This window comes from Schistocerca americana, chromosome X, assembly GCF_021461395.2.
Source record: "Schistocerca americana isolate TAMUIC-IGC-003095 chromosome X, iqSchAmer2.1, whole genome shotgun sequence".
Classification (NCBI taxonomy): Eukaryota; Metazoa; Arthropoda; class Insecta; order Orthoptera; family Acrididae; genus Schistocerca; species Schistocerca americana.
Window position 1 is genome coordinate 747,580,991 of NC_060130.1, and position 24,316 is coordinate 747,605,306.

Below are 24,316 nucleotides of genomic sequence, written 5' to 3' on the forward strand. Positions count from 1 at the left end.
TGTGTCGTATTTCGGTACTAATATACTTACTTATAATATGAAATATTTGTTGTTTTATCGCTGCGATTTGTGCAGTTGAACGCTGAACACACTGCAGGCATGTTGACTTTATATTTTGTAACAAAAAAGTCAACTAGAAAAGTTAAATATTCCAGTAATATCACAACAGCTGACACACTTCCAACACAAACAACAGTAACGCTTTCCTAATGTTTTGACTAAGGAGAACATGGCGGCCGAGTTAGCGTTGGTTGCCGCTAGGAGCGCTGTAACTAGTATCTCAGCCACTCTATGAAATTTTAACTCGTTGGTTGAAACGTTTCAAACGAGATTCATTTGTTACGCGCGAAAGTGCTGTGTTATTGACATAGTGTTTGATTTGCTGTTGGAGTAGTGGGTGTGTATGCCAAGAAATAACTATGACTGTAACAAACTTAGCTTTGAGTAAAGAGGTTGAAAGCAATAACATGTTCCTGACGCCGGCTGCGAAGGTAAGTAGTATTTATGTTGAAGAAATTATTTTCCTTTGCTTATAGTTGTGTTGAAAGAAGTGTGCGTATGTTTAATTGTTACTGTTTTATTTCACAGCTTCTGTGGAGGTAACTATTAAGATACATCATATCCGTATGTTAGTGCAAAATGTATTAATTTTTTCTTTTTTAAAAGGAAAATACTTAAACCATAAAAGGTGAAATGTGCCAGCGTTGTGTTAATTTTTGTATCGTAAATCGTCCCAAAGAGATGCGTCTTTGAGTTATATTTAATGCACGACATAATTCCTGTGTGGTATATGAGTAATAAAAGCGGACCGAAGACACTTCGTATTGGATTGAACTTAATGAAGGCAAAGTGTCGTATTTGGTGATTTTCGTATTTATTCTTGCATGTATTGAAAATATACCGTTTCGATGCAAAGATGCATTATAGGCCTCTCAGAATCACATCATTTTTTGTACAATTTATCGTACTAAAATTTTGGGGAGTACAACGCCGGCCCATCATATAGCTACCATTGTTTTGTGAACTAGACACAGTTTAAATCTTTTATGATGATAAAAGTGGATAACCTTCAGAAATATGATTAAATGTACGAAGCTGAAGTAGAGGACTGGTATTGTGTTGATGTGTGATTATTCTTTTTGTCTAGTATTGCAGGCCGATGTTTGTTGATTTCACGCTCAACGGTCATTGGACTGCCTGCTATGTCACCAATACTGTTGTTAATTAGAGACCTCTGTGAATTGTCTGCTTCCAGAAAAAAGGAAAAATTGGCGCTAAAAAGAAACAAGTGCAAATTGAACCACCTCCACCACCCAAAAAACCTGAGAAGAAAGTACCAGAGGGGAGAAAATATGCACAGATTGCACCAGAATCTATTAAAATTAAGGGTGAATGTGTTGGAGTTGATGACTTGGATGATGCCGTAGCAAAAGCTTTGAGTGAAGAAGTTAGCTACAGGCTAAGGGAAATTATTTCAGTAAGTTTACTTTCATTTTTTTTGTATGTTCCATGGATCATGTTTTTGAGAATTTGTCAGTAGGTTTATAAGTAGCGAAAATTTCGTCTGAAAATACAGTTTTATGCTGGTCATATACATAACTGGTTTTTTGTTTAAATTTAAAACTAAATTTGATGTAACATACCCACCAACAGCTGTTTCAGAAATTCATCTATGGACCAGGGAAAGAGTTGTCAAGGGTAGCTAATTTCAATTTTTTTCAGAGCTTGCACCTCTAATTCATTTCTCTGCCCTCCTTCACAATAGAAGGAAGTGTGCAATGATTTTCACTCTAGTGATGATTTCCTAATATGGATAAACCTTTCAGGCAGAACAGTGCCCAGAACCACACTCAGATAGGTGCTTTGCAACTGGACATCGTACAGTCAAGTGCAATGGGACATTGTACAGTCAAGGAGCTGTGTTTTAAATATAGAGGCAACGTTGAGAATTAGATGGCTCACATCACTAGCACAATCCACTATGCTGCTGATGCATCAATGCTATAGTCTTCAGTTCAGCTTACAAGACATCCTATTTCATGGTGTTGTGGAGAATGCTATTATGTCATGATATGTAATGCCCGTGGGACTGGACGCTATGTTGGATGATGTTGGATGATGGTGGTTGGTCATCAAGGTCAGGATCTTAATGGACCACCACGCCTGGGTGGGGGTTAGCAGTGAATAGGTGTGAGGTGGTGTATCTGTCACCCAAAAGGCACTAAAGAAACATCATTAACAAAGTAAAAAATTTATTGTTCAAAGATACACAACTCTCTTGGCTCACAGAGTGCTTGCAGTGCCCATGGGGCAGAGGTGGCACATGCTGTGCTGTAATGCACTAATGCCTGGGATGCAATGCACTGTAGCAGCTGCAGAGGGAGCCATAGAGTCAGCACCCAGCAATGTCCTGGGGTTGCTAGCCACATCCATTATTGTCCACGCTCTCCAGCTCCAGCTTGCACGCAGCTTCAGAGAGTGGGTAATCAGGGCACTCTCGATCATACCATAGACAGTGCCCTGAGAGACACTCACCAAATCTGCCTGGAGTGCATGTACCCATGCTGAGTTATGCTACAGCCCCATTATGAGACAGACGAGCAATGTCAGAGTCTCCCTACAGGAGCAGAGGAGAGTGGCAGCAACACCACAGCTCCACAGTGATGGGTGGTGGTGCTGTGCCGTGGCTCAAGGTGGCAATGCCCCTCACAGGTGGGAATTTTTGCACTACCAGGGATCGTAGATGAGCAGGAGATAAACCAACATTGGTCCAACCTCCATGCTGGATGGCTGCAACTGAGTAGATGCCAGACTATCATAGGTCCCTGCTCTGAGCTCATCAACTATAGAATAACATAATTCCACTGGAATGGAAGTAATATTTACATAGGGCTGGCCCATGTACTTTGCCATGGTGTGGCAGGCATAACATCAGCTGGCCTGCTTTTCTTGTGTAGTTAGCTTTTCTGGCCGCCCTAGTTGCAGTTGAAAGATGACTCAACTTCGTCTTTCAGGAGGGGCCACGGACATATTTTGCAGAGTCAGTATACTGAATAGTTATTCTTGCATATGACTTACACCTGCTTACATCACTGTGTGTAGTCAGCACAACGATGGAACCCTCCTCTCTATATCTTGTCATTCTACTATATTGGCACTGTGGGCATCCAGCTTGTATGACATGTAGCAATTAACTCGATCTTGCAACCATATTCCATATAAAGTGTGAGCAGTCCTTCCATGTTGGCATTCCGCCCAGAGAGATGTAGGAAAACCTGGAGTATCACACTCACCCTGGACGTTCTCAGTGATACATCACGAGGGAAAAAGGAATTTGTGTCATTTCCCCTTCCTCTTTCAAAAAGCTCGTGTGCATGGTTCATCATATACTAACAAAGGCTAAGAATGCTCCCTACACACAAAGCGCATCATCCCCCCCCCCCCCCCCCCCCCCACACACACACACACACACACAAAAACAATGTGTATTAACAAAAATAAACCCACAACATCCCTAAACAAATCAATAAACAACATTAATACACATTTTACCTTTAACAGACACACAAAGCAGATTAAACGCTACTGATTGGTGTGTTCTAGGTGGGTAACATATCTTGCATGCACTCTGTTCACTCAGTCTTTGTTCCTCCGTTTTTCAGATTCAGTGTCCTGCACTAGGGATGATACAGACACTTGCAGCAAAACATCTACAGTCCCTTTAAATGGCTTCCTATGCTCCACATGAAAAGAAGTTTTTGTTAGTAGCTGCACCCTGACATTGACAGGTGATATTACTTCCTTGGTACCAGGTCAATTTTTTTTTTTTTACCCCAGCCTTAGGTGCATAGGAATTTGTCACTAAAACCCATTGTCCCACACACTGTTGTGTAATAACTTACACAAACATTGCTCTTGGAGGTAGACGTCCCAATTGTCAAGATGGATGTTCATGTAATGACTCAGCATCCTTGAAATCAGGTGATGCGTGTGTTCCATTTCCCATTTGATTGATGGTGGAAGGAACTAGTCCAAGGATTGTGAATGAGCAACAACTTGCGTAGCACTTTCATTAACTCAAACATAAAATTAATGCCCTGATCCATGATTATGGTATCAGAAATGCCAAATTTAAGCAACCAGTTGTTCACCATAGCTTGCACTACTGTACTTGCTTGCTGGTCTGGAATAGCATGCTTTATGAGAAAATGTGAAAAATGATCTATCTTGGTCAATAAGTAATGGTTACCTATAGGTGTATGATTAAATAGGGTCATAAAATCCATCCCCAGCCATTTGAATGGTTTGGGTGCTTCTGGTATCTTCTGTAATAGGATTCATGGTGACAGATAGGCACGTTGTTCTCCATCAAAACTTTTCAACCTGTCATCACAGTTGCTTGCCATCTGCCATGACCGGCTAAAGTATGGTCATGTACTTGCTTTAATACTTCATGCCTAAAAGCTACAAGTACTATCACAACTGGTCTGCCTTTCATCACTGTGCACAGCAACCCTTTGTGTGTCGTAAATTGTGACTGTGACCTAAATAGTTGGCAGTCAGTGTCAGCTGCTTGAGCCTGTTGCCGTTCAGCAATGTTCCTACCAAATGCATGCAGAACTTCAACCTACCTACTCAAATTATCAGCATTAGTATGCTTTTCCCCAAGTTTTTGTACCAACTTATAAAATTTACTCAACTTCAGAGCTCACCACATCAGTTGATCCTGGCAGATCCTTTAGCCCAGCCACCACTTTACACGGCATGGTCTGTTACAGCTTTAATCTTTATGCCATACAAGTAACAATGGAAATACATCTCATCATAAATAACTGCCAACATTTCCTTTTCTGTGGTAGAATAATTCTGCTTTGCTTTATTCAGCTGTCTCGGCATATGTGCCACTGGATGCTCTTTGCCATCCACATTTTGGCTAAGAATTTCATTCCGGATGTGGAAAGGGTGCTTCCAGATGCCATGAGATGTACAGGTGTTGACTCATGTCGGTACCAATGATGTGTGTCACTTTTGACCGGAGGAGATTCTCTTTGGTTTTGGGTGGCTAGTGGGAATAGTAAAGACTGCCAGTCTTGCTCGCGAGATTAAAGCAGGGCTCACCATCTGCAGCATTGTCAGTAGAACCAGCTGTAGTCCTTTGGTGTAGAGCCATGCGAAGGGTTCAGATCAGAGGCTCAGGCAGTTCTCTGACCATGTAGGTTGCTGATTATTTGACATATGCCATCGGGTGGTGGGTTTCCACGTTCTGCTTAATAGGTCAGCAGTCCACTACACACAGGAAGTGGCTGCATGGGTAGCGGGGGCTGTATGGAAGGGACTGGGCGGTTTTAGGTTAGAGGGTCTCAGGAAACCATAGAAAGGGCGTCCATCTAAAAGGGGCACGGAAAACACAGTAAGGTAGTTGTAGAAATGGTCAGTATTGTAGTTGTAAATTGTAGTAGCTGTGTTGGGTTGTTTCACTGACCCTAGACTCAGAAGATACAGCTGCTGAACAGTTCAAAGAAAACTTGAGTCTCATTTCAAATAGGTACCCCACTCATACAATTATAGTCAGTGGTGACTACAATCTACCCTCAATATGTTGGAAAAATTTACGTTTAAAGCTGGTGGCAGGCATAAGTCATCCGAAATTGTACTGAATGCTTTCTCAGAAAATTATTTTAAACAGTTAGTTCATGAGCCCACTCGAAGCATAAATGGTTGCGAAAGCATACTTGACCTCTTAGCAACAAATAATCCTGGACATATAGGGAGTATCGTGACGATTACAGGGATTAGTGACCACAAGGCCGTTGCTGCTAGGCTGAATACCGTAACACCTACAATCATCAAAAAGAAACACAAAGTATATCTATTTAAAAAAGCTGATAAAAATACCCTTAACACCTTTTTAAGAGACAGTCATCACTCCTTCCGATGTGATCATGTAAGTGTTGTGGAATGTTTTCAGAGAGACAGTATCGACAGCAATTGAGAGGTATATACCACATAAATTAATAAGTGATGGTACTTATCCCCCATCGTACACAAAACGGGTCAGATCGTTGTTGCAGAAGCAATGGAAAAAGCATGCCAAATTTAAAAGAATGCAAAATCCCCAAGATTGGCAAAGTTTTACAGAAGTTATAAATATTGTACGTACTTCAATGCGAGATGCTTTTAATAATTTCCACAATTAAATTCTGTCTCAAAATCTGGCAGAAAACCTAAAGAGATTCTGGTCATACATAAAGCACACCAGTAGCAAGATGCAATCAATACCTTCACTGCGTGATAACAACGGTGAAGTCACTGATGACAGTGCCACTAAAGCAGAGTTATTAAACACGGTTTTCCGAAGCTCCTTCACCAAAGAAGATGAAGTAAATATTCCTGAATTCCAATCAAGAACAATTGCCAAGATAAGAAACATAGAAGTAGATATTCTCGGTGTAGCAAAGCAGCTATAATAATAATGGCGTGTGACGAGGGCGTCCCGTCGGGTAGACCGCTCGCCTGGTGCAAGTCTTTCGATTTGACGCCACTTCGAAATCACTTAATAAAGGCAAGACCTCCAGTCCAGATTGTATACCAGTCAGGTTCCTTTTAGAGTATGCTGAGACAATAGCTCCATATTTAGCAATTATATACAACTGCTTGCTCACCAAAAGATCCATACCTAAATACTGGAAAATTCTTAAGTCACACCAATACCCAAAAAGAGAAGTAGGGGTAATCCATTGAATACAGGCCCATATCACTAACGTCGATTTGCAGCAGGGTTTTGGAACGTATACTGTGTTTGAACATTATGAAGTACCTTGAGGGAAATGATTTATTGATACGTAATCAGCACAGATTCAGAAAATATTTTTCTTGTAAAACAGAAGGCTTTTGACACAGTTCCTCACAAGCATCGTCTAACCAAACTGCGCCCCTATGGAATATCGCCTCAGTTATGTGACTGGATTCATAATTTCCTGTCAGAAAGATCACAGTTTGTAGTAATAGACAGAAAGTCATCGAGTAAAACAGAAGTAATATCCGGCATTGCCCAAGGAAGTGTTAAAAGTGCTTGTTGTTCCTGATCTATATTAACGACGTAGGAGACAATCTGAGTAGCCGTCTTAGATTGTTTGCAGCTAATGCTGTCATTTACTGTCTTGTAAAGTTATCAGATAGCAAACACAAACTGCAAAATGATTTAGAGAAGATACCTCTTTGTTGCGAAAAGTGGCAATTGATCCTGAATAAAGAAAAGTGTGAAGTATTCACATGAGTACTAAAAGAAATCCACTAAATTTCGATTGCGTAATAAGTCACACAAATCTGAAGGCTGTAAATTCAACTAAATACTTAGGGATTGCAATTACAAATAACCTTAATTGGAACATTCACATAGATAATGTTGTGGGTAGAGCAAACCAAAGACGGCAATTCATTGGCAGAACACTTAGAAGGTGCAACAGGTCTACTAAAGAGACTGCTTACACCACACTTTTCTGCCCTGTTCTTGATTATTGCTGTGTGGTGTGGGATCTACAACAGGTGGGACTGACGGATGACATCAAAAAGCTTAAAAGAAGGGCAGCTCGTTTTGTATTATCGCAAAATAGAGGAGATAGTGCCACAGACATGATATGTGAATTGGAGTGGCAATCATCAAAACACAGGCTTTTTCATTGAGACGGGATCTGCTTGTGAAATTTCAATCACCAGTTTTCTCCTCTGATTGTGAAAACATTCTTTTGGCACCCACCTACATAAGGAGAAATGATCATCGTGACAAAATGCACACCAATAGAGAGTGGAACAGTAGAGAGACAGCTTGAAGGTTGTTCATTGAACCCTCTGCCAGGCACTTTATTATGAATAGCAGAGTAATCACGTAGATGTAGACACAGATTTAGAACACATCCAATCACCAGACTACTCATGTCACACAGTAAAATAAATTCACTGCTAAAATCTGGAAGCCCCAATACCAGACTCATGGTGAATGCCTGTTCCAAATCCTAAAATGCAGTTTCATGGCAACTGAGCACTGATTTTTCCCAACAGATGATTCAGTGGTTCAGCGATTTCAGAAAATATGTTAACATATTTCATATAATAATTGCAAAGCCCAAGGAATGACTGTGAAGCTGTTAAGTTGTCTGTGGTGGCACAAAATCACAGACAGCAGAAATCAAACGTGGATCGGATCTGACACCCTCCTGGCTAATCACATGACTGAAGTAATTCGCCTGTGTTACAATGAAGTGACACTTATCCACAGTGAGTGTCAACCATGCAGCACATGCCATATTGTACACTTCATCCAGTTGCTGCACATGCTCTTCCATATTTTCGAAAATACGGTGATATCATTGAGATAAACCATACTCTGCTTCAGTTTCAATCTTCTGAGCATTCCATCTAATAGCCTTTGAAAGGTTGCTGGTGCATTCTTAAGACCAAATGACATCCAGTGCTATTGACAATGGTCCCAAGATGCCACATCAGGACCGTCTACCAGAACCACCTCCAACTGATGATAGCCATTTCTCCAATCCATTGTTGAGAAATATTCACAGTGACCCAAGTTTTCCAGTCTAGTTTACATTTAGTATAGAATGTATGTCTGTAATATTCCTTGCATTCAGGTAATGGTAATTGCAACAAAATCTATGTTTTTTTCGTACCATCTGCTGACTTCATTGGTACAATTACAACACTTGCTCACAATGAACTGTCGCTATGCTCAATGATACAATTAGTTAACTGCTGATCAGTAAAATCTTCCATTTCTGGTCACAAGTGCCTCAGGATTCCATACGGTTTTCTGTACACAGAAGCATTACTACCTGTTATATTCTGTGCTATGGTTCCTCTTGATTAAACGGATCAGCAAATCTTAATTGCGGAGCTTCTATAGCAGATTCATCTTTCCAAACTGTGTGTTTCACTTTGTCACTCAGTGCAGACATAGTGTTGTCTTGCTTGTAACCAAGGCCTCCTTCCGACCTATCGAGTACTCATCTTCATTCAGAATAGCCAAACTGGCAACTAGTAACCCCACTGGCAGACTCATTTTGCCCATACCAAAATTGTCTTTACTCACTGGAACAATGTTATCTCCGTCTACTTATCTTGCGTGTACTGTAATCCTATGCACAAAGAAATGTGAAACATCCAAATTATCATTGCATTCTACAATGCACAACATTTCACTCAGGAGGTATACACCCACACTAACTCAGAATAACTTTCCTGTGGCTCTTGGCACTATCATCTGAATTGATTTACAGTGTATGTGTCTGTATTCTATTTTGTACCTCATTCATGATAGGTGAACCTTGCGGCGATGTAACACTAGCAGTGGTCATTCCGAGCTTAAACAGTGTTCCGCAGAGTTCAATAATTTACTGTGATGAGGCAACACCTCTATGCACTGTTGAAAGTTCCTTGCTCCAATACTGAAATTGAGCAATGCTGATCCCAGTGATGCACATCATTACCACCCACTCCACATGACTTATATCATGGAGTCCTCAGCATCCTCCTACCTAGAAGGTCTTGACTGACTACTGACAAAAGCTCCTGCATCCACCAAAACAACTTTTATTCTGTTCCTTTAACTAAGCCCACCAAGCCACATTCCACCTCTGCAATGGGAGCATCATCAGATGGTTAAGGAATTCTCACTAGTGTTTAATGAGTGTTTCTTCTGACGCTGTCCATTCCTCTTTTCATTGTGATGCATGTGCAGTGGCCCACTACCCCACACCCTTAACACCAGTGTTGTTGACATTACTTCTTAACATAGCCTGTAGTCCACATCTATAACACTTCCACAACAGGAAAATTGTCCTGTTTATCCTATCCCTGTGTCACAATATCAACTTCAAGATGTTTAACCACCATCTAAATCTTTCAGGTTTACCTTTGTAATCCTCTTCAATGTATCTGTTGGCAATTCTCTTAAATACACATCCAGTGCCCTGTTTTCAGCTTCTTATAAAATGAATTTACCCACCTCCACATTTTGCATTAATTCTTAGTTACTTGTATTGGCTTTCCCGATTCTGTCCAAAAATGCTTGCAATGATTCATTACGTTTTTGGGGTAGACCATTAAATTTCTCCCTGAAAATCCTTATCTTTTTGTTTGTGGTACCACTGATAAAGCCTCTTTGCCTGTGCCCACCTACAGTTTGGCTATGCAACACGTTACAGTTCTGCAGTGCAATTACTTGCTTCTGTGGGGCATCAGTTGCCTCCCACTTAGTCACTGTTCGTGTTTCCGACATTTGTTTAATCTCCATCAAACATTAAAATAGCAGAAAATATAGGTTAACACACACAAAACTGTGGTACAAAGTACACTAGTTCTTTCACCGTATTGTGACCCAACAAGATTCAGAGCACTGACACACTTCTACACGTGCTACATACAGCTGACATGTATGCATGGCAACTAGAGTTCAGCTAAAATTACAAAATGGGCACTAGAGATGGGCAAACTGAAACACGTAACTGTTATGAAACAGTACAATGTAATGTTTCGATAAGCTGTTTCGAAACAATGAAACAGTTTGTGTTTTGTAATTTAATAAACCTACACATTTTATCATCTTGAATGTCTAATGTATAAGTATGTCCATATAAACACGAATGAGGTGAGAGAACGCTAATCATATCGCAGAAAGTATGAAACTATCACTTAGGCATCTTGGCAGTTTCGTATTTCATGCAGCAAATGCGCTGCTTTCGTGTCGTGTGGCTTTCATACTTTTCAATTGGCTGAGGACAGCCATAGCTGAAGACAGAAGAACCACCACGAACGGAACTGGAGGTGGGAGCAAACTGCAGAAACAACGGATATGCTACTGGGATTCCCACATTCCGTTAGTATAGGTAATATACCCATCCTGCTAATTTCCATGCACACAAAGGGAATCATTGTGGATAATAGGCACAGTGACTATAGCCTTACAAATAATGCCAAATAATTCGAATTAATAACAAAATATAACAGAAAAAATTTTGTCTTTCAAGGTGTTTCGAACCGTTACTATAAATTCACCGTGCTTCCCAGCCCTTCCCGTTCACCATTACATTATCAGTGATATGTCAAACAGATTGCTTGCAATTATACCTACATCAAATTTGTATATATGTCTAATAACTGTCACTCTACGCCTTTTTTTTTTTTTTATTCACAATGTTGTAGGCTTACTTGCGTTTCTTAATATGATTACTGTACATGAACAGAGAAGCGTATGTTATAAAAAAGTGTAATTTAACTGAATGATTTTCACATATTTATTATTTTGAATGTGATTAGTATGCGTTGTTTTATTGTTTGGTTAGTGTTTATAAAGCAGATGTTACGCCATTTCGGGATAGGACAGTCAGCTAGAAACGAAGCTTTATTTTCGGATATCTTAAGCTTCATGGTATTGCTTGTCAAAAAGATTTTGACACTCTTGAAAGTGTTTCGCGAAGTGGTATATTGTGTTTCAGTACCTGTGCCGAGCCCGAATCTCGTCCGACACAGAGCGGAATGAAACCTCACTGTTTCGATACAATTAGTCCGTTCCAAGCACAGGTGGACTGAAACAGCCTTATTTTGAAACAACGATACAGTTTCTGTGTCTGGCTCGAGATCAAATCTGGTCCGGTTATGCGAGACAGGGGCGGAATGAAACACTACTGTTTCGAAACAGTGAACCACAGCCGTTCTGAAACACTGATACAGTTCCACGTATCGATACACTGTGTTGAAACGTAGAAACAGTGACCAAGTCTAATGGGCACATCACATGTTGCAAGTAATGCCTCTAAATTGAGACAAGTCCACAGGTTCCTGCGGCTTGATGAATCACTTTTTTCAATTTTTATGACAATTGTGGCACCCTACCATGCTTGTAAACAAAAGAAGCAAAAAAGGCCAATACAATAAGCAACCATACACCACCTTGGACTTTTGACCTGTAAGAGGCTGCTGCTAAAGTAAAGTTGCCAGGCCAAGCTGAACCTCCCAACACTGGATACCATTGTGTCAGATTGGACCACTTCTGGTAGCGAATGTAATTCCATGTCCTGGGACATGTGTAATTGTGCTGAGTTATGCTGCAGCATCCTGTCAGGAGAAAGGTGAGCAACATTGGAGTCTGCCTGCAGCTACTAGCAACAGCACACCCCTACAATGATTGATGATGGTCTTCTGCATGGACCCGCTGGTTAGGCCACCAGAAAGCCCACTGAAATATGGCGCCCACAGGTCTCCATCAGTCTTGATGCAGATGATCACACTGCAGTTCATGGTGGCAATTTCCACCAGGTAGGACATGCTGCTCCATCAGATATTGTAGGCAGCTAGATGAGAAGGAAATAGACCAACATAGGTCCAGCCTCCAAGCCAGATGGCTGCCAACTGACGAGGAACCAATTTAGTATGAAGCCACAAGTTCAATCTTTAGTAAGGCTCATTGGAAAGTGTTGGGTTAACAATTATGATAGGAAAAAAATATGTTTCACAGACAGGGGAAAAACAAACAGCCGGAGGCTGAATTTGTCCAGTGGTTCCAGATGGTACGACTTGCAATGCACACACTTTTCAGGAGAGATAGATTGCTCTAAAGGAGTATGATTTGTATACACAGATTAGGAATCAAGCAAAAGCAAGTTATTTTGACCAGCTCTTGGCCAAAAGCAGTGCTGACACGGTATTTGTAGTTCTCTTACACCAATTGTTTCACTCTTCCTTGCTGTGATATAAATATTCCCTAGAACCCTTGCAAGATCATACACATGAGAAAGAATCTTAGGGGGCAGAACACCTCCATCTTCTCAAAGCACAATAAATAAATTTCCAGCCAATTTACCATCCAGATTAACGGTCAGCATAATTGCTAACGCATGCGTTAAGGCATTGGTGTTTGTTGATCTTGATACAACTCTCTCGGTACCACCGATTGCCAGCGTTCCTTTCAAATGTATTCCGCCTTGAAATCCCCATTGGTTGGAGTTGAAAACAAATTCCTTACTGAATGATGGGATGAGTTTGTTTGCATTATCTAAAAGTTTTCATGCCAGTTATGCAGTTTGCTGTGCATCGCCAAGTTGACACTTTGTTTGAAATTTTGGTATCCTACGTCTTCCCACTGCACTGATGTTATGCAACTATTCCCTGCTTCCCTCAAAATTGCTATAATCTATGTCGTGCGCCATTTGATGTGCATAATGTAGTAGGTCACTATCGTGCAATTGTAAATTGTATTGAGCATCCATGAAATGCACAACACCTGTTTTTGTAACAAGTTCACCTTGTACTTACTTGAATATCTGTAGTTTTTATTATGTACTACATGGTCATATTACTGTGGACTTATTTGAAATCTGTTCGTAATTGTTTTCTTACTATGCTGTGGATGATCTTACATTTACATAATTATGTTTAGTATCCACTCCTTGGACAATGATTGTCCATTACTACATTTCACTGTAGACAGGATTTCTGGATTCCTGTCTGACAAGGATGATGAACTACGTGGCTTGACACCTGTTTCAGTATCACTTTCACTTGTTAAGCATGTATCATGTACATTGTCTTCACAGTGGATTGTATACAACCCTACACATTCCACTGACGTGTCTTTCAGAAACGCTAATATTTTATGTACTATTTCTTTCTCTGCAAAATTCTTTGCATACCTGTCTGACAAAATGTCAGCTTTGGCATTTGTAGTAGATATAATGCAATGTTATCTTTTTTATCATTGCCATTGCTGTTTTTTGAATCAACACCACTAGAACTGTATCACTGTTATGAGTTATTAGTCAACTAAGCAATTCAACTACACTACATTGTATCATGCTGTGCTCACCATTGTATACATTCAGTCCTGCCCCCTGTTGTCATTAGCAGCCAATAGTGTGGTTCCATGGTAAACAACATGTGGCACTGCGAACTCAAACTCAAGGGATTTTTTGTGAGTGAGTGCAGACTGAGACAAGTCCCTCCTCTGGGCTTGTCAGCTACAGGATAACATACTTTCACTAGAAAAGGAGTAATATACAGGGTGTTACAAAAAGGTACGGCCAAACTTTCAGGAAACATTCCTCACACACAAATAAAGAAAAGATGTTATATGGACATGTGTCCGGAAACGCTTAATTTCCATGTTAGAGCTCATTTTAGTTTCATCAGTATGTACTGTACTTCCTCGATTCACTGCCAGTTGGCCCAATTGAAGGAAGGTAATGTTGACTTCGGTGCTTGTGTTGACATTCGACTCATTGCTCTACAGTACTAGCATCAAGCACATCAGTACGTAGCATCAACAGGTTAGTGTTCATCACGAACGTGGTTTTGCAGTCAGTGCAATGTTTACAAATGCGGAGTTGGCAGATGCCCATTTGATGTATGGATTAGCACGGGGCAATAGCCATGGTGCGGTATGTTTGTATAGAGGCAGATTTCCAGAACGAAGGTGTCCCGACAGGAAGACGTTCGAAGCAATTGATCGGCGTCTTTTTGTACCATGTACAGCGTGTGCAGGTACTATCAGCAGCTGATTGGCCTCCATGGGTACACTTCTGTGAATGGTTCATCCAACAATGTGTCAATCCTCATTTCAGTGCAAATGTTCTCTTTACGGATGAGGCTTCATTCCAACATGATCAAATTGTAAATTTTCACAATCAACATGAGTGTGCTGACGAGAATCCGCACGCAATTGTGCAATCACGTCATCAACACAGATTTTCTGTGAATGTTTGGGCAGCCATTGTTGGTGATGTCTTGATTGGCCCCCATGTTCTTCCACCAATGCTCAATGGAGCATGTTATCATGATTTCATACGGGATACTCTACCTGTGCTGCTAGAACATGTGCCTTTACAAGTACGACACAACATGTGGTTCATGCACAATGGAGCTCCTGCACATTTCAGTCGAAGTGTTCGTACGCTTCTCAACAACAGATTCGGTGACCAGTGGATTGATAGAGGCGGACCAATTCCATGGCCTCCACGCTTTCCTGACCTCCACGCTTTCCTGACCTCAACCCTCTTGACTTTCATTTATGGGGGCATTTGAAAGCTCTTGTCTACGCAACCCCGGTACAAAATGTATAGACTCTTCGTGCTCGTATTGTGGACGGCTGTGATACAATACACCATTCTCCAGGGCTGCATCACTGCATTAGGGATTCCATGCGACGGAGGGTGGATGCATGTATCCTCGCTAACGGAGGACATTTTGAACATTTCCTGTAACAAAGTGTTTGAAGTCACACTGGTACGTTCTGTTGCTGTGTGTTTCCATTCCATGATTAATGTGATTTGAAGAGAAGTAATAAAATGGGCTCTAACATGGAAAGTAAGCGTTTCCGAACACATGTCCACATAACATATTTTCTTTCTTTGTGTGTGAGGAATGTTTCCTGAAAGTTTGGCCGTACCTTTTTGTAACACCCTGTATACACATGGCTGGCTTGTGTGCTTTGCCATTGTGAGGCAGCCAGGGCCTCACCTGGCCGCCTTTTCTTGTTTGGTTGCCGTAGTTGCAGCTGCAAGATTATAACACTACCAGCTTCTATTACTATAGCTATTGACCGCTAATGTTACTCCTATGACAGGAATTTAATTTTGGTTGTTAACATGTGCTAATGGTTAAGGTATCGGGCTATGCTTAGTTATCCAAAAGATTATGTTTTGATAGGAAGTAGTAGTTGAACTAGCGGGATTTGAACAAAGGTTCTGGCGGTATCGAAAGGATAGAAAAATGTTTGCTAGGCTAATTAGCCAAGCTGGTACCAAGAAATTATAATTTTCATTTAGTAAGTTAATTATTTTATGTGGCTTTAGTTGGTACTACTCTGTTCTGCAAAAAGGATGTGATAAAGCAGCACAGTGGAACAATTCTGGGAACAGTAATTTACCATAACACAGATGGAATCTTAGAAGTGTTTAGGCCACAAACTGGTTCTCACTAACATTAACTGTCTGTATTCAGAATAAGAAAGCTAATATTCATTACAAGAAATCAATTACTGTTGGTGGAGCAGAACTAATATGGATAGGAGGAGGTATTACCATTCAATTAATTAAAAACACCTATATAGTGCAGACCTATAACCTGTTATGATAAACGATGTAGTTTATGTTGTAACCTTGTAGTTTGAGCACACAAATCAAACAGTGCATGATACAAGTGACTCCACGGCCAGCCTAGAGAGTTCACCTCAGCCTGGACAGACTGTGCCATGTGCGCAAACAGCCCAATATAAGACCTTAATCTGTTTTATACTTCATTCACTGTTATTGTGAATCTCTTCCTGTGGGAACAGAAAAAAATCTTTGTCGGTATTACATCTCAGTATGTGTTTATACAACATACTTGGCGATGAGTGCAGTATTCTGCTCACCGTGTTTATTTTCTTTGGTTTGATATATAGCCAACATGTCAGTGGAAGTAGTTCTTCAAACCCTTGTTGAACAACAAACTCTCACCGAACAACAGTGAGCCCTCACTGAGCAATAACATGCTCTCGCGATGGCACTATCTGTGGAAGATTGGAACACATATGAAAAACGCCTTCAGCGACATTTTCAAGCTGTTGGAGTCGCCGACCCCAACTTCTCCTAGGCTTTATTTTTATTGTGGATTTCTGCTTGTGTTTATCACCTATTTGTGTCAACTAGCTCCTTTTCCTGAACTTGATAGTCTCCCTTTTTATGAAATGTGTCAATTGCTCTCTAATTATCATTGCGATCACACTCATGTAAAGCCCTACCATTGTCAAAAGAAGCCACAACAGTCGTACAGAGCTTGGCGAATGGAACTTCATGGGCTTAGCCATTATTGCCAATTTGTTACTGAGGCCAATGGGTCTCATATGCTGATTGGATGGTTCATGATGCTATAAGACGCCTCGCCTTTAATAGTGAAGTTCATGAACTTGCTTTACAATGTGAAAATCAATCTCCCACAGGTGTTCTGAACATTGCTAGCTCTTTTGAAATATCTAGGGCAGCAGGAAATCAGATAGAAGCATGGTGCGAAGTAGTGGCCGCTGCTGCCTATACTCCTTGGCTGCTGTCAGTTAGCTCAAGGGGGAACACGGTGTCATGCTAAGCAGCAGTAGTGGCAGGCAGTGTCACAACAGCAGCTGGGGCAGTATTCTTCTCTTCCATCGTACGCTTAGTGTTTTGCTCAGCATGTGGCCATGTGTCCAAAGTGTTGGACAGCATGCAACAATTGTAAAACAGAAAAAGGGACATATTGTGTGTGTGTGTGTGTGTGTGTGTGTGTGTGTGTGTGTGTGTGTGTGTGTGCGCGCACGTGCGCAACTCTCAACCTTCTTCACCAGACATGAACAGTGAACAGTGCTTTCTAACTGATGGTAGCCCAAACAAACTCTACACTGAAGTATGCATGATGGACACGATGTTATAAATGCAAGTGAACGTCGGTGCAGCAGTGACATTATTAAATTCACAAACCTATGTGTCTCTTTCATCAGTTGATGAATTACAACAAACGACTACTAGCTATATTGGTACAGTTTTCTACTTCCATGGTGTACAAAGCAGTTGTTCAGCCATTGACCTTTTTAGTGGTGGATAATGCCAACACTGAAAACTAATTTGGGTTAGAAGCCTTCAAAATTTTTGGATTCTCTATTTCTGATGAAGTGCACCTGGTATCAGATAAAGTTGCATACCAACTATTGGACGTGCTCTGCTGGGAATATTCCTCACTGTTTTTAGAGGATTTATAGTATGCTACTGATTTCAAGTTTCACGTCACAATGAAACTGACAGTGCATCCTAAGTCAAATTGGAACTAAATCAACTTATATCTTTTGAGTGTTATCATGCCTGTCTCCTCTAGTGAATGGTCTACCCCATTGATAACTGTCCTAAACCCTAACAGCAATCTTCGGCTCTGTGGTGATTTTAAAGTGTCTTTAAATTCAGTCTGTTATTCATACCTATCCCTTACGCTGTCCGGATGAACTCACGACACAGCTTTCCATGGGCTAATATTTTTCCAAAATAACTTGTCAGAATCCTACTCACAACTGCCTGCCTCTAGATGATGATTCCAAACAAGCCCTTGCAGTGAATAGCCCCTTCAGGTTATGTCACTACTAGTGTCTGCCATTTGGCGTGTCTAGCATTCCTGCCATTTTCCAATGATTTTTGGAGCAAGTTGCAGCCTCGATGCTGGGATGCGTAAACTACCTGGATGAAAGTGTGTTCAGGTTCCTCAGCAGATGAACATTTGCAGAACCTTTGTGCCTTGTTTATGGTGCTACGCACTGCCAGTTTGAAATGTAACTTGAACAAATCACAATTTTTTCAGCGCTCTATCTCGGTTTTGAAGTCTCAAATGTCGGTGTCAAGTCTTTATGCCAAAATGTCAATGCTATTAAGCTTTGCTGTGTCCTATGTGTGTCAGAGAGTTGCAAATCTTTTTAGGGAAGATTGCATACTACCATAAATTTCTTCCTGGTGCAGCCACATTGACCCAGTCACTTCGTGCTTTTCGCTTGTTGCCTGCCTGCAAGCATGCTTGCACCTTGCTAAGGTCAAAATTACACAAGCACTTTTCTTGGTTAGCTACCAACATATTGTTTTGGCCACAGATGCCTCCCAGTGTGGCCTTGGGACTGTTCGTGAACAGAAATATGCGGATAACTCCAAACGCCCCATTGCGTAAACATCCAAAACTCTGAATCGTGCAGCAGCACTACTTGCAGATAGAAAAAGATGTCCTCGCTATAGTGTACGCACTCAAAAAATTTCATGTTTTACTATACAATTCTAAATTTAATTTGATTACTGATCATAAACCTCAGGTTTCTTTACCGAACAAAGTGGCCTAACGCCTGGTATGCTGGGCGCTCTTATTGTCACACTATAATCGTGAGATTAATTTCCATCTCACAGCACAACATGCTAATGCGTATGCTCCTTCTCGATTGCCAACTGGCCTGAATCCATAATTTGATCAGGATGAACAGTTGTGTTTCAATTTAGACATCCGAGCCCAAAACACCGTGGGTGATTTTCCCATTACCAGTTCTCTGATTTCGGTGGCTGTTGTGGTTGATTCTGTCTTGCCACATTGTTCAATTTGTCCAGCACGACTGGCCAGATAAACCACAACTCCAAGTGTTGGATCCTTGACGCATTTATTATGCTCTGCCACCGCCTCTCGGTTTTTGAATGTGTTACTGTTGGCTACTAGAGTGTTGGCACCCAGGATTGTGATCCTGTCTGCATTGCAGCGGAATGTCATGTGCCTTCTCCACCTGAACCATCTAGGTGTGTTTCTCATACAAAATTTCTGACCCGTCGTCACACATTTTGGAAGGGTGTTGACCATGAGACCTTGTGCGTTGTCAGCCTGCCTGCAGGCCCCACGCATCAGGTGGCACCACAGGCCTGCCCCACCTACCCTCCTCCCCATTGCACCCCTGGGAGCATATTCATGTTGGTTTTGTAGGTCTGTCCCCTAACTCCTTTTGACTTGTAGTATCAGATTCTTGCTCAAAGTTCCCTTGTGTGGTTCATTGCGTGTCCACCGCGGCTGCAGTCACTGCCCTCTCAAAGATTTTTTCCTTAGAAGGACTGTCGTATAAGTGTGTGATGGACAATGGCCCACAGTTTGTGTCTCAAGATTTTGAAGATCTTGGTACAAAGAGTGGCATCAGGCTAGTTACGGTCCCTACCTTTCATTCTCAGTCCACTGGAGAGGTGGAGTGGCTGGTCAGTGCATTCAAAACCCAGATTGAAAAATATATTACTCAAAATTATTCCATGAGTTGTTGAGTTCATGAGTTCATATAGATTCACTCCAGTCGGTGACGGCAAGCCAGTGGAGCTGCTTCACGGCTGCCAGCCCCATACACTGCTTCATCTGCTCTGGCCAACACTTGGCCACCTGCCAGTGTCTGCATCAGAGTGATTTCATCAGGACTCAGTCTTCTGGGCCGATAGGTGTGGCCAATATCCTAAGTGGATACCAGTGGTCATCCACCTTGGCCTATGACACCATCTCTGCAGTGTGGGCACCTCCTATGGCTTATGTCACAACACTACGACAAGCTCTGTCCACAAATGACTGACTGCCCAGCAGATAGCCGTCCACCCCGTGCCCACCGTCAATCATCTGTGCCCCGTGCCGGCCACCACAGTGTCGTCCATACCTCCTCCTGCTCCTGTGCCATTTTCGACTCCATCTCCACAGCCACTTTCCCCACCACCTTCTCTGCTACTCCATCGCTGAGTGCCTGCCCCGATATGGACATTGATTGCTACAGCACCATCATCACGAGTGCTCCATTACAGCCTCTTGCAGAGCAGTGTGTACCATGCCTGTTCGTGCCTGCACCATTTTATACCATATTCTCCTTTGATAACATAACACCTCGATACCTGCTCCAGCAGTCATCACCGATTGATGAAGACATGGACATCTCCACAGTGAACACTTCCTCCAAGGGGGAAGGAGTATTTTAACCTTATAGTGTGAGCACGCATAATTAAACAGCACATGGCAGAAGTGCCTCCATAGCCGGCCTAGAGAGGTCACCTCACAGCCTGGACAGATGGCGCAACCTATGCCGTGTGCATAGCAGTCCAATATAAGCCCAATGGTTAGGCCCTCAGCCTCACTTGCTTATCATATACTCATGTACAAAACTGTGTATTGATGCGTTCTATATTTGTGAGACCTTGCACTGTTCTGTGCTTCATACAGTGGTATTGTGAATCCCATTCTGTGGAAGTAGAAAAAAATCTTGGTTGGTGTTATGCTTGAGGTTGTGTCTGTACAACATTACAACAGTTTGTATGCATTTCCTTTGGGAGCATATACTTCTTTGTACTAAGCAGATCATAAATGAAACAAGGGCTCTTTGTATCTGTTATGGTCTGAACAGTTGCAGCCAGACTTTAAATAACACAAAAGCTATTAAAATGGGTGCTACACTTCACAAATACTTTTATTGTGATAATAATTGTATTACTGGCTCTGTAACTTGAACTATTCACTTATGAAAATTTATGTGGAGTATTTCAGCAACAAAATTGTACACAAAAGAAATTTACTTCTCCACAAAAGTCGGTGAATACACTTAAGGCAAGGATACTTTGCAGTTCAGTAAAGCAGATACTCAGATGTATTGAATCACTGGTAAAAGAATCCCGTGTAGGTAAATGACTAAGGAATACTACATGGTTCTCAACACCAAGTTTAACTAGAAATAATTATTATTTGCACATAAAGCAAATAACTGGTCAATACAAACAATTGCTTTACTAAATTTTTACTTGAAATGCAGATGGTTTCAGTGGTGATCTTCTGTAGCTAAAGTGCAGACAGCAAATGTACTCGTGGCTGTTACTGTACTAAGACTTTGAAAATTATCCTCTTTGCACCAGATTTTTCTAATTAAGAGCCAACGAATAAATGCCATGAATAATTAGCCAGAACTCCTCCACATTGAAGGCATTATTGCTCAGTCTTGCTGCTTTGCTTGCCTCCTTAAACATATGAGATGTGAACAGTTTGCAAGATAGCCACCGACTGACTGTGCCACAAATACTTCTTGTGATTCTGCCACTAAATCCTCCTTTTCTATTCCCGCCATGTGTGTTTTCATAGCAGTGGTATTGTCCTCCAGGTTTTACATAAGTACAAACCTATGTTCCCTATGCATTAACTGCCTCTACAAATACTGTTTCAACATTTCAGTATTTGTACAGAATATATATATATTTTTTAATTACATGCATACATTAATTATAGTGATACATATTGATAGAAAATATGATGAAACATTTGCATAGCTGCTTAACCAAAGAACACAGTGACAAAAATGTCACACTAAGCATAGGAAGACAAAGACAATACATGATATAGGTATAGTCGATGTTGTTCACATGTGTTAAAAGGTGACTTAATCTTGCCTTTTAGGAGTGGTGGTGGACGTATTTTGCAGTCACTATACTGAAAAACTACTCATGCATCTGAGTTACGCCACTTTGTATGGCCAGCACAATTATGGCATCCTCCTTTTCTATCATGTCATTTTGCTGCATTGGCAATTTGTGGACATAGCTGCCATCTTTGGAATTTCACCCGGCTGCTGCATACTGAACTGTGTTGCTCCGTTGCTCATCTCTTGCATTACGAGGGGAAGACTTCAAAATTTATACTCAACGACATAAGGTTGTCAGTCTGTTGTGTTTCAGATGGTAGGTGGTTGGCTCTATAAAGATCCAAGTGCAGATCACCTGCAGGTAACCTCACACCCTTTCACTGATAGAGGTGGTGTAGTGGCTTGCACAGTGGACTTACTTTTAGGATGATAGCAGTTCAGATCCCCTTCTAGTCATCCAGAATTAAGTTTCGATGATTATGTTAAATTGCTTAAGGCAAACTGTCATTAAGATAGCAAAGCCTCGTATGTTTTGCATGGAAAAAAAAGCTTTCAGTTAATACAAGTAAGTCATGCTACATTAGAGATATATTGGGTCATAAATTAAAGTGATAATATTTTATGTACATATTATTTGGCAACTTTATGGTATTTATGGCCTTATTAAATAAGAAATGAGGTTTTGTAACAACACATTGTTAACACTCAAGAACTTACAAGCTTATGCACTCAAATAGTTTTTATGTCATTAATGGAACTGAGCATACAGACTTAAACAACCAGTTTAGTAGCAATTTAAAGCCTTTTTATCAAAAAATAAAAGCTGTGGAGGAGTTCTTTGTGTTTTTTCCTGTACTAGCCTAAAATTATTGTTAAAGAAGACCTTTGTAAAAGTGGTAATCTCGTAGAATAACAGAGTTGAGACACATTAAACAATGGTACTTTTTTTTTTTTTTTTTTTTTTTTTTTTTTTGCAGAAATTGCAACTAGTCCTGTTAACAGAGTTTTTATATCCCTAATGACTGTATTGGAGCATCTTGTAAGTAATTTCTAACCCTCTTCAAAATCCAATTTATATCCAATACCCACAGGTGGATTATACCTCAGAGCCGATATGTCTGCAACACCTGAATGTCTTACTTTACTCCTTGGACAAATTCGTTTATGGTATGGAACTTCAAAGATGTTTTTTAAAAAGTCATGATATACACGTTATACTCTGTACTGGCCCTGTTTATCACACCTTGCTTCTTTTAACACAATTGCATAATTAGTTGGAAATATAGACAATGTTCCTCTTTCTGTATTGAATTGTGGAATGCACACAGCCACATTCCACTTGTATGTGTCGTTCGCGTAAATAGTTCTGAATGATGATTGTACCACTTGCTAAGCTGTAATTTTGCAACACATTTCAAAGAAGGGCATTTCAGTTCTAAGATTAACACTAATCACTATGTAATACTTTAGTTTTACTTTTCTTTCATTCTTTTATTTCTGTGCATAAAAAATCTGTAATGAAAGCTGAAAACACATTAGCCATCTTCATTATTTATGGCAAATAAAACATATAACTGAAACACGTCTAAATTATAAACAGTGAAATTGTGACACACCAGCTTCTCTTTAAATATAAAGACAACTGGCCTGGGTTGCAGACATTTACTGCACTGCTTGTACATCCATGGTATATAAATAACACTTTCCTGCTTCTGTTGCCTTGTTATCATTTGATGTCTCCTGTCTTGCCTTCTTTTTCTTCATCTGCGAGCATTGTACTGACTCCCTGAAATATTATGTAACTGGTCAGAAAGACAGATATCCCATTTGTCTTTCTTTCAACAGACTAAAGCAGTGTTATATTCCTGTATTTCTTTTAAAAAATAATATTTTCTAACAGCTGGTTCATTATTATTGCTAATGCAATCACTTACGAACACTGTGTATGAATTACCAAATGTGGCTTCAAATAAAGCTCGCAAAAAGATGCTCATCGATAATTTGATGCCAACTTAGGAATTTTATGTAAAAATTTATTAACATTTTCTTTCAGTGTATTACTTTCTTCATTCAGTTCACTTCGTATTTTAAAATAATTATCCTCTTTTAATCTGTTTAACCCACCTGCTGACTGACCTCTCACAAATTCCTAAGTTAGAGGAACATTCCTTTACACAATTAATACATCATCTTATACTTTTAAACTGTACTGAAAACTACATTTCCTTCTTGATTCTCCTACTTTGGTTTTTTATTTAACTTCTTTCCTGTGAACAAGGGTAGCAACGCACACTGTCTGATGTTCCCATTTCATAATTGGCCAGAATGTACGAAATATTGAAGAAAACATTCCATCATTATTTTATTTTCAAT

At 40.6% G+C, this 24,316-nt stretch overlaps 1 protein-coding gene across 1 annotated transcript in view; it reads left to right on the plus strand.

Moving 5' to 3' along the window:
- The first annotated feature begins 316 nt into the window (after positions 1-316).
- The window catches only part of LOC124556648, a 66,910-nt gene continuing 42,910 nt past the window's right edge, over positions 317-24,316 (plus strand). The window contains exons 1-2 of the mRNA XM_047130614.1: positions 317-491; positions 1,256-1,477. Of these exons, the coding sequence (XP_046986570.1) occupies positions 420-491; positions 1,256-1,477 (294 nt within the window). The 5' untranslated portion in view covers positions 317-419. The remainder of the gene's footprint in view (positions 492-1,255; positions 1,478-24,316) is intronic.